The sequence below is a fragment of the Lactuca virosa genome, chromosome 1, assembly GCF_052849685.1.
Source record: "Lactuca virosa cultivar CGN04683 chromosome 1, Lactuca_virosa_CGN04683_v6, whole genome shotgun sequence".
Taxonomy (NCBI): Eukaryota; Viridiplantae; Streptophyta; class Magnoliopsida; order Asterales; family Asteraceae; genus Lactuca; species Lactuca virosa.
The window spans coordinates 129,019,750-129,036,278 of record NC_136426.1 but is presented as its reverse complement, the minus strand read 5'-3'; the positions used below and the strand labels follow the sequence as shown (position 1 = coordinate 129,036,278).

Here is a 16,529-nt window from a genome sequence, read left to right as displayed (position 1 = left end):
TACTTCACAAGAATCAGTGTTTTTTTGAAGTGGATGGTAGTGAGGAGGAAATTTCTTGGTATTAATGCTCTATTAGACTATTATGCAGGTTGTCTCTTATGAATAGCAAAATAGGGCCTTTTTCTTTTAGTTCCATAATAAAATGGCTAATTTTGTCCAACTAAATCTACCAGCAAGAAGGCATCTATACATTTCTTGAAATTATGCAAACTTGAAGTTGATAATGTTAGGAGCTAAAGTTGTTTAAAATTGAAACTCTTACAGGTTGACAAGGAAAAAGCCAAAACACCAAAAAAGGATTATAATGTGGAGTGCTAGAATCAAATTCTGAGAGAACAATTTCTACAACCTCTACATATGTGGCAGATCCATAAGCTCTTGAAGTTAAGGTGATGTTTGTTTGAATGAAACTATCTATACCTTGTATTTAACTATTAATAAATAATTGACATAGTTATGTTATTTTTAGGAACTGGATGCAACATCTTTTAAAGATTTTGGTAGCCATGAATGGCATATTGTAGTGGTCAGTGGTTTTTAAGTGATTAAATCTTGGTGCATGTGTACATTAGCTTTTATTTCTATCTTTATTATGGATGATGGATGATTGTATTGGTCGCCAACTTCTTGTGATGACAAGATGTCGAATGAGTCGATTATTGTAGTGAATCAACAACATGGAATTCCATCTCTCGTTTTCAACCATTGTAGCAACCAGCTTTTCTGTTATTGTAGCAACTAGCTTTTCTGTCATTGAGTTAATGGGAGCATTTTTGGTCTCAGATTTTATCCCTTATCTCAAGTGTTTGGATGTGGGTGGATACATTAAAGAAATGAAGAAAACCACGATAGATTTGGACAACGTCTTTGGGGGATGGTTAAAAGAACATAAAACAGTAAAGAACTTCACCCAGCAACATGAAAGCAACCAAGGCTTTATAGATGTGCTGATTTCCATTCTTCAAGGTGCTTCTAAACACGAATTCCCGGATTTTGACGAGGATACGATTATTAAATCTGCATGTGAAGTAAACTCAAACTCTATCATCTCAATGTTTCTTGATTTATTTTCAATGTTTTTGTTCATTTTTTTTTTCAGCATTTTGCCTATAAATAAAACGAATTCCCGGATTTTGATGAGGATACGATTATTAAATCAACATTTTGAATGTGGTATTTGACAAAAAATGGAATGGATTAGTGCTTACTTTTTTATATGGTATTTGGGACAAATGTGAATTGAATGTGGTATTTGACAAAAATTGGAAAATTTTAAATTAATTTTTTTTTTTAAATAAAACGAAGTTAGCTACGGATTTCTGTAGCTATTTTGTTCCGTAGCTATTCCGTAGCTGTTTGGATCCCTAGCTATTCCGTAGCTATTTAGGTCCGTAGCTATATAACTCCGTAGCGATTCCGTAGGAATTCCGTAGCTATTTTTTTCCGTAGCTATTCCGTAGCTATGGTAGCTACGAAATTTTCCGTAGCTATTCCGTAGCGGTTCCGTAGCTAATCCGTAGCTATAATTTAGTCACGGGCCATTATGCTACAGCCATTTTTCCGTAGCAATTCCGTAGCTATCCGCTTATAGCTACGGAATAGCTACGGATTGTGCCGTAGCTATTGATCCAGTTTTCTAGTAGTGATGCATGTTCACATATTTTTACATATTTTTTTTTACATATTTATACATATAAATATGTTGTATAAATACATATATGAATAAGAATTCGTTAATAAGAATCATCCTGGATTCACTACTTTTTTTAACAACAAACTCACGAACCTATTAATCACACTTTTAGATCCACATTTTATCCTATCACAAATGTTGAATCTTCGACTGATTGGTTGATGATACATTTGTTGAGATTAACTTTGAGACCCGATGCTAGGTAGAAACATTTTAGAACCCGAATAAGATTTTGAGCATTCTCTTTAGACCACTCCAACATGAATATAGCATGATCGACATACTTAAGAAAAGGGTGGGGCCGTTTTTTTGTAAGTTGATTCCTTTGAAGACACCTTTTTCAACTGCTTCATCCATGACTAATTTAAGCCCTTCCGTGACAATGATAAAAAGAAAAGAAGATAGATGATCCCCTTGATGAACACCTTTCTCAACAGTGAATTGTTTTGTGGGATTACCATTAACAAGCACATATATGTTGCTCGATTTGATGGTAGCCACTGTCCAATTGATCCACTTATCACCGAACCCCATTAAAGACATCATGTTCTTCAAAAAGTTCCAACTAACACTATCAAAAGCCTTATCGAAGTCAACCTTGAAGAGAAACATTTTCTTTTTTCGTTTTTTAGCCAAGTAATGGTCTTGTTAATGATCATATGCCCATCTAAAATGTTTCTTCCGCTCACATAAGCATTTTGCTCCTTGCTGATGATGGACCCCACCACTTTCTTAAGTCTTTCCGCAAGAGTTTTGGAGATGATTTTAGTGATGCACCCAAAGAGGTTGATTGGACGGTAGTCAGAAAGATTAAGCGGGTCATTCACTTTTAGCACCAAAGTGATAAAATACATGTTGTTTCCTGGGTTTATAATAGCATGTTCTCCAAAGTGTTTGACAGCACCAAAAACGTGTGTCCCTATAATAGCCCAGAGCCCCAGAACATTTTTATAAACGCAAAGGTAATGTCATAGGGGCCTGGTGCATTGTCATTCCCGCACCCCCATACAACATATTTAACTTCTTCCATGGGGAAAGGAACCTCTAGAATCGACTTTTGTTAATCCGAAACTTTTTTCACTTTGTTGTTATGGAATCTAGGTCGTAAATGAATAGTTTCTTTAAATTTGTTCTTGGAAAAATTGTACACTTTATTTTTGATAGTGGTTCGATAGGAGACCCATGATCCCTTGACATTTAACCCATGAATACGAGAAATCTTCATTCTAACATTTAGCAGGCCATGAAAGAAGGCAGAGTTCTTGTCTTCCTCTAAATCCCATCTACACCAGGATCTTTGTCTGATATCCAAGATGCAGTTTGACTGAAAATTTTGAATTCTCATTATGCACTCAGCTTTATCCCTTAAAGTATCCTGATCCATAAGGATTGTTTCGACGATTATGTCGATAACCACAACCTTTTTCTTTAGCTTTTCGATCTTTTTCCCCTTTTCTTCATTGACTGTAATACACCAATTTCGGAGAGCATCTTTTAACGATCTAAGTTTTCTAGACATCCTTTCAAAATTTGAGAAAATATGAAAGCCACAATGATCATTGTCCCATGTCTTTTTAACAATATTGAGTAGAGTGTCTTCTTGTAACCAGGAGTTGAAAAATCTGAAAGGGCTCATACCGTAGTCTGGACTATTGGTGTCTAGTAGTAGTGGACAATGGTCCGAGTGGATTTTGGGAAGAGCAATGACGTTTGAGTTGGGCCAGATCTGTACAAATATATTTGAAATTAGAAAACGATCAATCTTACTGAATTTGGCACCATCATGACTCATCCAGGTGTATTTGCGCCCGACAATGCTTAGGTCCAGAAGTCCAAGAGAATCAACAAACTGATTAAAATGGAGTGCACCCCTAACCAAAAAGGAAGAACCTTTTCTTTCATGACTGTTTCTAACGTCTTTAAAATCCCCGTAGATAAGCCATGCCTTGTTCATACTATTGTTGATAACATTTATAATAGAATTCCATAGTTCCAGTTTTGAGTGGTGTTCCTGTGGAGCATAGACATTGAAAAATCCGCAAGGAGTATTACTTCCTTTCCAAACACCAATAACTGCTACAAAGTTTTTATGTCTGATAACATTGTCTACATCTAGTAAGTTAGGATCTCAAATCGAAACAACACTGTAACATCCATAAAAATCATGCCAAATTTAAACATTTTAAAACATTTTCAAAATCAATGATTATTACAAAACATGTTTCCAAAATAGTATAATGTCAGAGTATCCTAGAATCAATCACAAAAATCATGGAATATGAGGAGCTGTATGATCACGCCTTCGCCTTTCCGCGATCATCAGAGGTACCTGAAACAATAATAGATAAATGTAAGTGAAAGGACCCACACTTTCATATATATATATATATATATATATATATATATATATATATATATATATATATATATATATATATATATATATAACAATTGTTACTCCGAAACATGCTACATGCATATTCATAAAACAATATTTTATATTGATAAAGTGGTTACAAACTATTGGATACAAACCCAGTATTTCATAGTATTTTATATTACATAACTTCCCAGGATTCTATAGATTTATACATATGGGAGTGCAAAATACAATAGTCTCAAACTATTCGAAAATCTTCTATCAAAACAATAGTTTCAAACTATTCAAAAATCTTCCATCAGTATATATAACTATACTGGAAGCTTATCTCCTGCAATTTAGTTAAACATTGAGAGGGGTAAGCGGTGACACTTAGTTAGTTCAATAATAGATACAATATAACGTTATGCCATATATATACTTCACTATGGCAGAGGCAAGGAGGATCAAGGAACAACAAAGGCATATGAGAATCATGTGACAAACTTTCCATATCAATCATTGATTTGATTCAAAAATATACAATCAATGAGACGTAACAATTACCATACTTGATATACATCAATAAAGCTTTGGCCCAATTGGCACAGAAGACATAAAACTTTGGTTTAACCTTTTGGTAGATTTCAGGTTTTCACGCCCTGTCTAACCATCTGCCAATACCATAGAATAGAAATCATTCTCTTACGGAGACATGTTCTACATGGCCAGAGGCTACGTACCGATACCAATATGAATCTAAGTCCTTTCACTGATCACATGGTCAAAGGTATTACTTTGCTATTAAACATAGCGAATAAAATTAACACGGGAAAATAAACCAGAATAATAACACTGAAAAGCACATAGCACATATAACACATAACATACAATTGTTCCTATATATTAAACTCACCGAGAAATAACCGGGGGTCAAAATAGTAATTCGGGCAGCACTTCGGATCTAAATATGACTTTCTTCGTTGAAAACCGGGAGTTTTCTTGAAAACCGGGCTATGCGAAGGTAGAGCTTCGAAACCGAAAAGATAAATTTTTTTTCGGGCTTCTCGGGAATCTCGGGGCACGTTTCGGGCTTTGGAATAAGTACCGGGGCTTCGGGGGAAGTCGGAAGGTAAGAAAATGTTGAAAAGGGTGAAAAAGTGTGAAATTTCTAACATTAGCCGGGAGGGTTCGCACCCTCCTATTTATAGGAGGCGAAGGTCTTCGGCCGAAGGGAGGAGGGGCAGCTGGCAGCTCGCGAGAGGACCAGACGGCGCGCATGCGAGGGCTCCAGGTGGCTCGGTTCGGACGCGACAGGCGTCTTCGGATGTGAGGAGTCACCGGGTGACTAAGCTGCTTCGGACGACTCATTGCGACACGCGACAGATCTGGGCAAGGGTGAGTCACGACGTCGGAAACGAGGCGGACACGGCATCGGACCAATCAGAGGGTGCCACGCGAGGCTGCGGTCCAATCAGAAGATGCCACGTGGATCAACACTATTCATGCGAAAATTAAATGAAAATGTGCCCAATGTTGTAAAATCCATAACTTTTTCATACGGGCTCCGTTTTTGACGTTATTTATATGCACGCGTAGAGAAAATTATGCTCTACAACTTTCGTTTAGACTTCGTCTGAAAATTTTGACTTTATTTTTATATTATTATTTTTAACAGACCGGGACTGGTAAATCCGTTAAAAATTCATAACTTCTTCATCCGACGTCCGTTTTCGTCAGACTTTTTACCGTTGTACTGCTAATGACGAGACCTTCGATTCTCGTTTAGGTTGTGTCGGCTAAAAATCACTCGATCTAAAATTCGAGTTTTTAGTTGTCTACTGCTAAGCTGAAACTTGTAAAAATAATAACTTCCTCATACGAAGTCAGATTTTGACGTTCTTTTTATCGAACTTCTCGGTTTAACGAATACTACGACTTTCATTTAGATCACTAAGGCCAAAAAGTAGTTTATCAAAAACTCACTTTTTACGTCATTCGGCACCGTGTCGGTTTTATCGCGAATCTTCGATTGGTCATAACTTCTTTGTTATAACTCGGATTTCGACGAGGTTTTCGCCTACGTGTTTCTAACGAGATTATCTACAACTTTCAACAATAAAATTTTACTTATTTCAATTTTTATATTTTCGCTAAATTTCACTATTTAGCTTTTAATTGGAATCTCATAAGACTTCCAATAATTTATGAGTGATTCTAAACATAGTTTTACTTTATTTCTAGTAAAAACTATCTGTTAGAACTCAATACTCAATATCACATAATATTTCATAATATTATTTATATAAAACACGATCTCAAAACGTGTATGTTACAGTAAGCTCGAAGGCTTAGTGAGTTACTCCCAAAATACCAACGCCATAAAACATATCAATAACATATAAGCAAGCAACATGTATAATGAGTCTTCAGCCTGACTCGACTGCCTCGCAGGCCTTCAGCCTATATGGACCGCTCTCCGAGCCTTCGGCACGTCTGGACCGCCTCGCAGGGCCTACAGCCTATCCGGACCGCTCGCCGGGCCTTCAGCCTGACTGAATCCCTTTGCAGGGCCTTCAGTTTATCCGGACCGCCCTGGGTATGTTGGCCTTCAGCACAAACAGGACCGCCTCAGCCCAACCCCCAATTAAACAAACATGTGCACATAAATATCATACGCTAGCATATATAACAGTCAGCCGATCTAACAGATCAATAACCATAGCAACATCCTATAACCAGGATACAGACCTAACCAGTCACTAACATAGCATCATCCTATATACCAGGATACCGACCTAACCAGGTCACTAAGCATATCACCATCCTAACTACCATGATGTAAATCAATAAGCATATCATGCAATAATCCGGATACAAATCCGTAAAGGACCGACATTGGTGCCTTAGACCCTGTTGATATAGTGAGGAGAACTCACCTCTCAAGTAGCTCAGAATGATAATATCAACCTCCTCCAAATACAGCTCCAACACCAGCACCTACACCCATAATGATCTAATTCCATAAATTCCCAAATTACCAAAATAACCCCAGAAGTCAAACTGGTCAACCCTTGGTCAAAGGCAAAGTCAACAGTCCATCTTGACCCAACTCGTCAAGTGTAGCTCACTGACTCGTCGAGTCCTTCCAGAACTCGAGGAATTGTGAAGATCCTAGTTGACTCGTCGAGTTCCTAGGCAACTCGTCGAGTTCAGGCGTGTCCAATTGTCGGGAAAACCCTAACTGACTCGTCGAGTCGTCTCGCTGACTCGCCGAGGTCATACAGAAACCTTCAAGGCTAATCTTCATCGGACTCGCCGAGTTGGCCATGAAACTCGTCGAGTCCCTTCAGTCCTTTCTCCATTTAGATGTTTATAAGCCACCCCAAAGCTCCATATTGCAGATCTGAGTTCCTAGGGCATACTTCCTACGTAAAGTTGCAAACTTTATGTACATGCAAGGTGCTAAGGGCCAAAATCAAGCTAAAGAAGAGGTCCTCAGTGAGGAAAAAGGCATTATCTTGCTAAAGGCTAAAGCTTTATTACTATAAGAACCAAGATGAGCCTAGATCTGAAGTTGCAACTTTAGATCATGCCCAATACCCGAATTGAATCATCAACATGCTAAAATGGCCCTAATCTCAAGCATGGAGAGATCTAGCTAGAAGGAATTCAAGGTAACGACTTGTTATCTTCAAGTGATGCAAAAATGGAGTAGAATTCAGATCCAAAAATTTTCCTTGCTCCAAGCTCTTCTCACCAAGATCCACATTACAAGCTTAATAACACACAAATATGGAGAGTAACTACGATTTAGGGTTTCTGAGCTCAAGGGGGGCTGTAAAGGAGGCTAAGGGAGGCTAATGACCCTTTAAATAGGGTGCAAAACCCCGAAATTTAGGGTTTCATTGTCCAGCTCCAACTCGACGAGTTGTGTCCTCCAACTCGTCGAGTTGGTCACTTAAGACACGCGACCAAATTCGTTCCTACTCGACGAGTCAGGGCATCCAACTCGTCGAGTAGACCTTTCAAAATGAATATAAGACTGTAAAGTTTATACCTGAGAGTCGGGGTGTTACAAACACCACCTGAACTCCCAATAACATCTATATTAGTATAGTTACATCACCTATTGCCCCAACAAGAGCGGATGAATCCCTCTTTAAGCCCTCCTAATTTTGTTTCTTGAATACATAGATAAGTGAATTTATTTTTTAGAACCATCTCCTTTATCTAATCTCTCTTGAAATCTTTCCTAAGCCCATTTATATTGATGGGGGGACACTTTAACCTTGAGTCTTTGGGTCACCATTCACATCTATAGCGTTCCTTATCATTTCCTCCATTCCATCAATTGGCTTACCTATAAGAGTCGTGCTTTGTATTTCTTTTGAAATTAATGAGCTTTCATCAGAGTATTTGCTGTCTTCTTTTTCCATGTTTTCAATTTGGGCAAGAATTCTATTATTGGACTTTATGATGTAGGATTCCGAATAAGACCTCTAATCGCCATTTCTAGGGATTACAAACGCTCTTTTGTTGACACCTCTAGAAAAAAGAGCATGTTTGCAAGATCTTCCTCCTTTTTTCTTTCTTTTGGGGAAATCACAAGGGCTTGCCATAGTTTTCATCTTGAGTTGTCTTCTTGTCTTTTATTTTGGGTTCTTTTTCTGATTCTGGTCGTATTCGTCTTCTATATTGTCACACCCCGGCCGTCGGCGGCAACACCGGGCGGTGTAACGTCATTTCTCGTATCATAGTTATCAACTTCCTGAAAACACATGCATTTTAAAATACGTCAACATAAAGTTGGTGAGTCCACAGGTTTTGACTCCATATAAAATAACACTTTTTCTCAAGTTCAAAAGTATAGTTTTGAAAGTATCATTTTGACTCTCCAACGTTTAGTACATATATCCTAGGTATAAAAGTTTACTTACCAAATAAGTAGTTTACCTATAAGTCTCATATACTATGAATATAAGTGTTTGTAATTCCATACAAACAAAAGTTGCTACGTATAAATCTTATTTCAATTCTATACGAGTAAAAACCGCTACGAATAAATATATTTCAATTCTATACGAGTAAAACCGCTACGTATAAATCTATTTCAATTCTATACGAGTATGTGTGCTAGGGATAATTATCTACTTAATATACAAGTAGTATACCTACCAGTTTTTTTTGTACTTAGAGTATAAGTGTTTGGGAAACTTATACTTAACATTAATACTTGTATAACGACAAAGTATAATGTTTCTAACAATTTGCTACCATGAGTCCGTAACCGCGGCTATATGACTAGTTTCAAACCTCTCCTTGATGCTACAAGTTTCGCATCTTAAGATAAGTTCTACACGCTTCATCAACGTCGGAACAATAAACAAATAAAAGGACAGTTCGTCAATCGCAAACCGTTGTGGTGTAGCTAGCAACCACGAGTGGGGTTGTCAACCCGTATCTTATTCATACACGACTTCCTCGCTCACACGGGATTAACGGTTACAGGTCAGAGGATTTTCCCTAAGATTTCCAATCTTAGTTGATGAATACAATAACTCATGTAGACTTGTCGAGTTCCGTTAGTTCTAGTAGTAAAATCATATTCGTGTCTAAAACCCTAAGTTATTAGACTATGCTTTAAACATTACTCCTAATATTTATAATACTTAGGCAGTACAACAACTATAATTTTAGTTAAAACCAGGTTTTATCTTGACATAAAACCAACAATAGCAACATACTTAACAACTATATATAAAACTCCTGAATATACCTTCAGGGTTATATTAATAACATAATAGGTTTTATCTTGACATAAAACCAACAATAACAACATATAACGTTCCTAGTTTTATCTTGACATAAAACCAATAATAGCAACGTACATATCAATTAACATATAGAACTTCCGAGTATAACTCTGGAACTATATCGCACACGAAATATATATAGAATCCTAATTATAACTCAAGATCTACATTAGTACAAGAACATGCTAACAAGTTGATAATAGTTGTATATATTCAAAATATTATATTTAGAACAACTATATCCCGGTTATTATAACTATCTACGTTGATACTAATATACTATCAAATAGACATAATAGTAACGTATATACAACATTTAGCATGCGTTTCCCCCGAAAATATTAGAAAGTGGGGCCGTGAAACTCACCTTAATAGCGTGATTTTATGCAATCTAAGCAGAAACTGTCAGCGTACGAGGTCGTCGAGGCTCGGGATGCAAAATGGCCTCCAAAAACGAGATAGAGAGAAGAGTTTAGGTGTGAGAAGTGTTAAGGTCGAATTTGCTATTTATAGGCTGATTTTTGGCCATTAACGACGTGAACCAAGCATGCTCACGTCGTGAGCTCGATCCTGCTCACTTCGTAGACCCGCCATTTGGTCCCTAGCTTCGGATGGTGTCCCTTTGACTCCTCACGACGTGAATCAATCTTTGCTCACGTCGTGAACTTTTGGATTATCACTTCGTAGACTTGCTATGCGTCTACTAGCTCCGAAATCTGGCCTTATGACTCCTCACCTTGTGAACATCTATGCTCACCTCGTGAGTTCAGTCAGATTAGGGTTTCTGACAGCTGAATCTTCGGAAGGTCGTAACTTTCATATACGAACTCCGTTTTTGACGTTCTTTATATGCACGCGTAGGTATTTACGAGTACTACAACTCTCTTTTAGACTCAAATAGCTAATTCTAATTCTATTTTAAATTTCTCTTATTATAGAGATTTATAGTGTTCGGTTTATCATAACTTCATGCGAAGTCAGATTCAGACGTTCTCTATATTTTTGGAATCGTATGGACGTATAGTTTGAGTTGTATCATAAAGAAAGTTCATATTTGTATTAGAATTTAACATAAACTACATAGTACATTTATCACATTACTAGTTTAACAAAATCACATTACATGATTGGTATAATCACATGTGATTGTTATTGACATATTTTGACTAGTGTTACATTCTCCCCTCGTTGAAGTAAATTTCGTCCCGAAATTTATTTTGTACCAGATACCACCAAAGGGTTCTGAATAGCTTCCATGCTCCCTGTTACAAATGCCCTGCCACGGCCTAACTTCCTTGACTCCTTAACTTTGGACATTCCTTCTTGATATGTCCAATTTCACCACACTCAAAACACGCTCTTCCTCCATCATAGGCTGTTCCAGTGTTTGTTCCTTGATTTTTTGTTGTAGGTGTTTTGCTCCTGCAGAAATTGGCGGTGTGTCCCTTTTTCTTGCATTGAGTGCATATAAAGCAGTTACCTAGATGGTGACGGTTACACTGAGTGCATTTTAGGAGTTTTCCTTCATACTGTCGTGGTTGTATTACTGTTGTGGCTGCATAATTAGTTGCCACCTCTTGTGTCACACCCCAAAACCGGAACGGCGGAAACGTTCAGGGGTGGAGGACGTCATGTACAGTATCACAACAATGCATAGTAGTAAACAAGCAACAACATCATCCATTGCATTAATAATATAATTTAATACAAGTGTGTTCTGTAAAGTTTAATAGACACCAAAAAGTAAATCAAAATATGAGATGAGTCTTGAATGTGCTCCATCTTCTCAAAAGCCTGGCATCGGTACCTGTCTACTGATGACCTGAGAATACAAGTTATTTTGAAAGAGTTGATCAGCTTTAAAGCTGGTGAGTTCATAAGTATTTTAGTGTCATTGTTTCTATGAAAGTGTTTGTATGCACTTGATGTATAAGTTTGTAAATGTTTGTATCTCCTAGAAAACCCTATGTTTTCTACTAAAAGTAGCCTTCTACCAAGGCATCAAATGAAATGTATGAAAATGTTTGTAAATGTTTGTATCTCCTAGAAAACCCTATGTTTTCTACTAAAAGTAGCCTTCTACCAAGGCATCAAATGTTTGTATGAGAATGTTTGTATGTGTATCTCTTGTAAGCGTATGTATTTTCCCAATTCTGACTATCATTAACCAAAAATATAGTTTTTACATTACTGTTCATTGTGAGAAGATCACAAAGTGAATGCAATGGGGAAATAAAATAGTACTGTAGTGTTGTATTAAGTAACTACTGTTGTACTAACTACCTTAAACCAATTGTTATTTAAAGTACCATGTGATATGCCTGTACCATACTACCGACTAAAAACATGACGATGAAAGACGTCAGAAGAAATGACATTTGGCACCCGTAGACTTGCAAGTCCCACTGTAGCGAGCAGCAAGGTGTAGGATAGTCAATCCAGTATAGATCTATACACAAATTCAACGCTCTCCTTCTAGGAGACTCTGGATACAAAACGAGCCATGACAGGTGATGCCATGCCCCGTTACGTGACTCACATAACTGTTGTAATGTTCTTGTATATGTATTGTATGTACTAGCTGTATTGTATGTTCTCTCTCTGTCTAGTATGTATGTATGTTCTCTCTGTTTCTCATAATAGTATGTTCTCTTGTATAATGTATAGTATGTACTAGCTGTATTGTATGTTCTCTCTCTGTCTAGTATGTTATGTTTGTTTCTCATCACTACATGTTATGTTTGTTTCTCATCACTACATGTTATGTTTGTTTCTCATCACTATATGTTATGTTTGTTTCTCATCACTATATGTTATGACTCATGAATGAACTGACTCATTGTATGTTTCATTGTTCTAGTAATAGTATTTGTAACTTCCTAAACTATACCTATTATAGTTTACTAGCAATGTTGTTTGTATAAATGAACATGTTTGTATACCTTTGCTACCCAAAGGTATTGGACTGAAAGAAGTAACTTTTATATCTATATACATATACATAATATATAACTAGGATTCAAACGACCTTCGGACAAATAAACGATACCCTAAGTCCACAACCAAATAAGGAACAGGAAGCAAGGCGAGCTATCAGTCCTAAGTCCCTTCAATCCTACTTATATAACTATATCTATATAGATACACATTTGACAAAGTATAAGTTTAAAAGAGTTTGACTGGAAAGTATTTAACATGTAAAAGAGTTTGCAAAATAGTTTGGAGTAGTTTGTTTGATAACACAGTTTGAAAAGTAAGCAAATCCATATGTTTGATAGTTATTAATCACATGTGATTGATATAATAACTATAATAGTTCAACTTGTATTCCCCCCATAAAAGCATGTAAAATCATTTAAAAGGTTGATTAAGGGGTATGAACTCACCTGTAGTGAGTGGTTTGGAAGAACGGATGATATAGGATGCTAAGTGTCAAGTGAAGACTTGAGCACACACACGGATCCTATTTAACATATAATGATACATTATATGAATACAATTAGTGTTTATTCAACTAATCAGGTAAAGAATAACACTTTAAGGACTAAGAAATCCTTAAATGGAAGTGTTACAATCACTTAGGCTTGCATAAAAGGGTTGTATAGCCACTTAAGGGAGTTTTCGGTCCAAGTGGTATGTTTCTTGGAGTTTTCGGTTCTTGTGGTTTTCGGTCCATATGGTTTTCGGTCCAAAGAGGTTTTCGGTCCAAATGGTTGGCCGAAAACTCATGATCTTTGATGCATAAGGTGATTTCCAAGGGCTTTCAAGTATGTATAGGGGTTCTAAGTTTCATCCAAAGCCTTATGTGCGTTTAAGGTCTTAAAGGCATCTTTCTTTAGGGTTTTCGGTCAAGGGAGATGCACTTGACCAAAAACACCTATTGTTCTTGAGAAATGGATGTTTTCAAGGCCCTAAATCAAGTATCCTTACTAGATAACAAGTATAGGAGATAGATACTTACAATATGGAAGCAAAGAAGGGTGTTTTCGGCCCAAAACACTAGTGTGTGTTCTTTGTGAAATGAAGAACACTTGAAGATCTAAGAAAATGGAATGATTTCATGGATGAAATCATGTAAGATCACTAGATAATGGAAGAGATCAACTAAACAAGGAAGGAAACACTTACAATCTTGAAGATCTTGAAAAAAATTCGGATGATACTTGAGAGAGAATTGTTCTTGACTTGGAAATGGGAAAAATGACTAAAAATGACTAAGTGTCATTTATATACCCTTTAGGGTTTTCGGCCCTAACACTATTTTGGGCCGAAAACTCCAAACTCTTTGAGTTTTGTGATTTAAATGTTGCACAATTAATCCTAAAGTATACTTCCTCTAATTATCTCTTGAAGTACTAGGCTTTAGAACACTCAAACTGACTCCAAAAAGCTTAAAAATTAGCAGAAATAAATCTGACTTCTATTGAAGTGAATGGTTGTACAAGATAGAAATTTCGAGTTGTCACATCTTGTCTCTCCTCAGATGATTGTATGGGATTCTTCCCATTAAATTTGCGCTTGTTCGTTCCAGATTCGGGAGAATCAGCTATAAATCCCACTTGGATTTCTGTGCTGGTTAGCTGATGAGCTATACGCTTTGTACTGTCGTATGTTGTAGGCTTTGATGCGATCACCATTCCTTTGATTTGTGATGCTATACCCCAGATATATCGCTCGATCTTCTTGTACTCTGGGGTTACAAGTGTCGGACACATCACCGCAAGATCATTAAATCTAGCAGTATAAGCATTTATCTCTGAACCCTTCATGGTTAGGGTCCACAATTCTTATTCCAGCTTATGTATTTCCTCTCTAGGACAATACTCCTCTACTAGCATCCTCTTCATCTCTTCCCATTTCATGGAATTGGCAGCATCAATACCCATTGTATTCACATGGCTGTTCCACCATGTAAGTGCTGCATCAGCGAAGGTACACGCAGCAAATCGTACCTTACTGTTGGAACCTGAAAGTGAACCTCTAGCAATCCTAAGTATATATTCCGAAGTATGTTGGTTCCGAAGGAAGATGTAATCCGGAACATGTCCGGAGCTGGAGAAGAGAAGAGGAGAAGCATTTTGAAGAGGAACACATTCCGGAGCTAATCCTGAAGTCCGGAATGTGTAGTGATCCGGACCAAACCTTCATCTCCGGAATATTACTTGTCCGGAATGAAGTCTTTATGTCTTTAGTGCATTTATTACTTTTGTCTTGTATTTGATGTAACGTTTCATAGGACATAGTCTAAAGTTACTTTAGGACAATCAGAATGTCAGACTTATGTCTTTTGTCCGGTCCTATGTAAACATCTGGGATAATTCATTGTAACATTCACTCCTTTAAATAGGAGCTTTCAATGCAAGTCAAACTACAGATCTTTCACTTACTTTTGGCATTTACTCTGATCACATTAAAAACATTCTTCTTGTTCTTCATTCATTAACTTTACTTTGATCACTATCTACTTGTTCTCAATTAATGTCTTGATCATTTGTTGAACTGATCATCTAAGACTTGACTGGTCTTTCCAGTCTCGACTTGAACATCCATTATCAAGCAGACATTGATCTCAAGCATTCACTCAAGGTTTGAGTTCTCAAACCTTGTCCCTGTACATAGATCTTGTTCTCACAATTAGTATCAGAGCTCGAGTGGTTGTCCTTTGAATCCATAAGATCAGATTATAGTTGGTTTGAATTTACCTTGGTATTTCAACCATTTCTGTGTTAAGGATAAAAGTTCTTCTATATACCACTTAAGCTTGAAGATATCTTGACTTCAATGGCTGCTTCAAATCCTCAGCAAATGATTTCAATGCAAATCGCAAATAGCGTGGGTGGCCCATTGCTAGTTGTGGAAGAATATGATCATTGGAAAGTTAGAATGGAAAGGTATTTACTAGCCAAAGAGAAAGGTGAACAAATCTGGAGATCCGTCAAAGAAGTCCCTCATGTTCCCGTAAGAACAGTTGTAAGAGATGCAGCTGCTCAGCTCATGCGAGAGGATGAAGCTCGTCCAGCCCCTCTAACTGCAGATGATATTGAAAAGCTGGATGCTGATCAAGTTGCCTTCTCAGAAATGGTGTTTAGTGTTCCTCCATCACTCTTTGAGCACATCAAGCTATGCAAATAAGCCAAAGAGATTTGGGACACTCTTCAGGATCTGATTGAAGGTTCCGAAAATATGAAGGACAAGCGCCTCACCTCGGTTGTCAATGACTTTGACACCTTAACCACTACTCCAGGTGAATCTGTAGCCTCAGCCTCTAACCGATATCGAAGCGTTGTCAATAACATGACTGCTCATGGGATTGTTCGAACTCCTCTCGAGTACAATCTCAAGTTCATTAACAGCCTTGGTAAAGGATGGGGAAATGTAAAATACTGTCTTCAAAGCAATGGTTCTTTAAAAAAATTGAAACTCTATCAACTTTTTGATGAGCTTCAAGGACATGAATCAAACGTTGCTCAAACCATAAGGGAACTTTCCGGAGGACCACTTGCTCTCGTCAGTTCCTTTGAATCAACCATTCCGAACTCACCTACTCCGGAACCCTTCAAACCCACTGTTCCATTAACTCAGTCATCCTTAACCACCTTACCCACACACATCTATTCTGAAGATGATTTAGAAACCTTGGATTCGGAACTCCGTTTCCAAC

The 16,529-nt window shown here is 37.3% G+C and overlaps 1 protein-coding gene and 1 long non-coding RNA gene across 3 annotated transcripts in view; one reads left to right on the top strand and one right to left on the bottom strand.

The window, feature by feature from the left end:
• The window catches only part of LOC145106556 (uncharacterized), a 1,793-nt gene extending 576 nt beyond the window's left edge, over positions 1–1,217 (top strand). Inside the window, exons 2-4 of one of the 2 annotated variants that reach the window (XR_013707599.1) lie at positions 265–389; positions 470–526; positions 784–1,217. This is a non-coding gene — a long non-coding RNA (uncharacterized LOC145106556). Of the gene's footprint in view, positions 1–264; positions 390–469 lie in introns of both variants that reach the window. The other variant, XR_013707598.1, reaches the window with a different exon arrangement.
• A 689-nt stretch (positions 1,218–1,906) lies between these two features.
• On the bottom strand, positions 1,907–3,647 carry LOC145120550 (uncharacterized). Its single transcript, XM_079056359.1, has 3 exons — positions 2,906–3,647; positions 2,383–2,612; positions 1,907–2,290 (listed from the first exon to the last, which is right to left on the bottom strand). The coding sequence occupies exons 1-3, from the start codon at positions 3,645–3,647 to the stop codon at positions 1,907–1,909; spliced, it is 1,356 nt and encodes a 451-aa protein (XP_078912485.1).
• Positions 3,648–16,529: the final 12,882 nt, after the last annotated feature.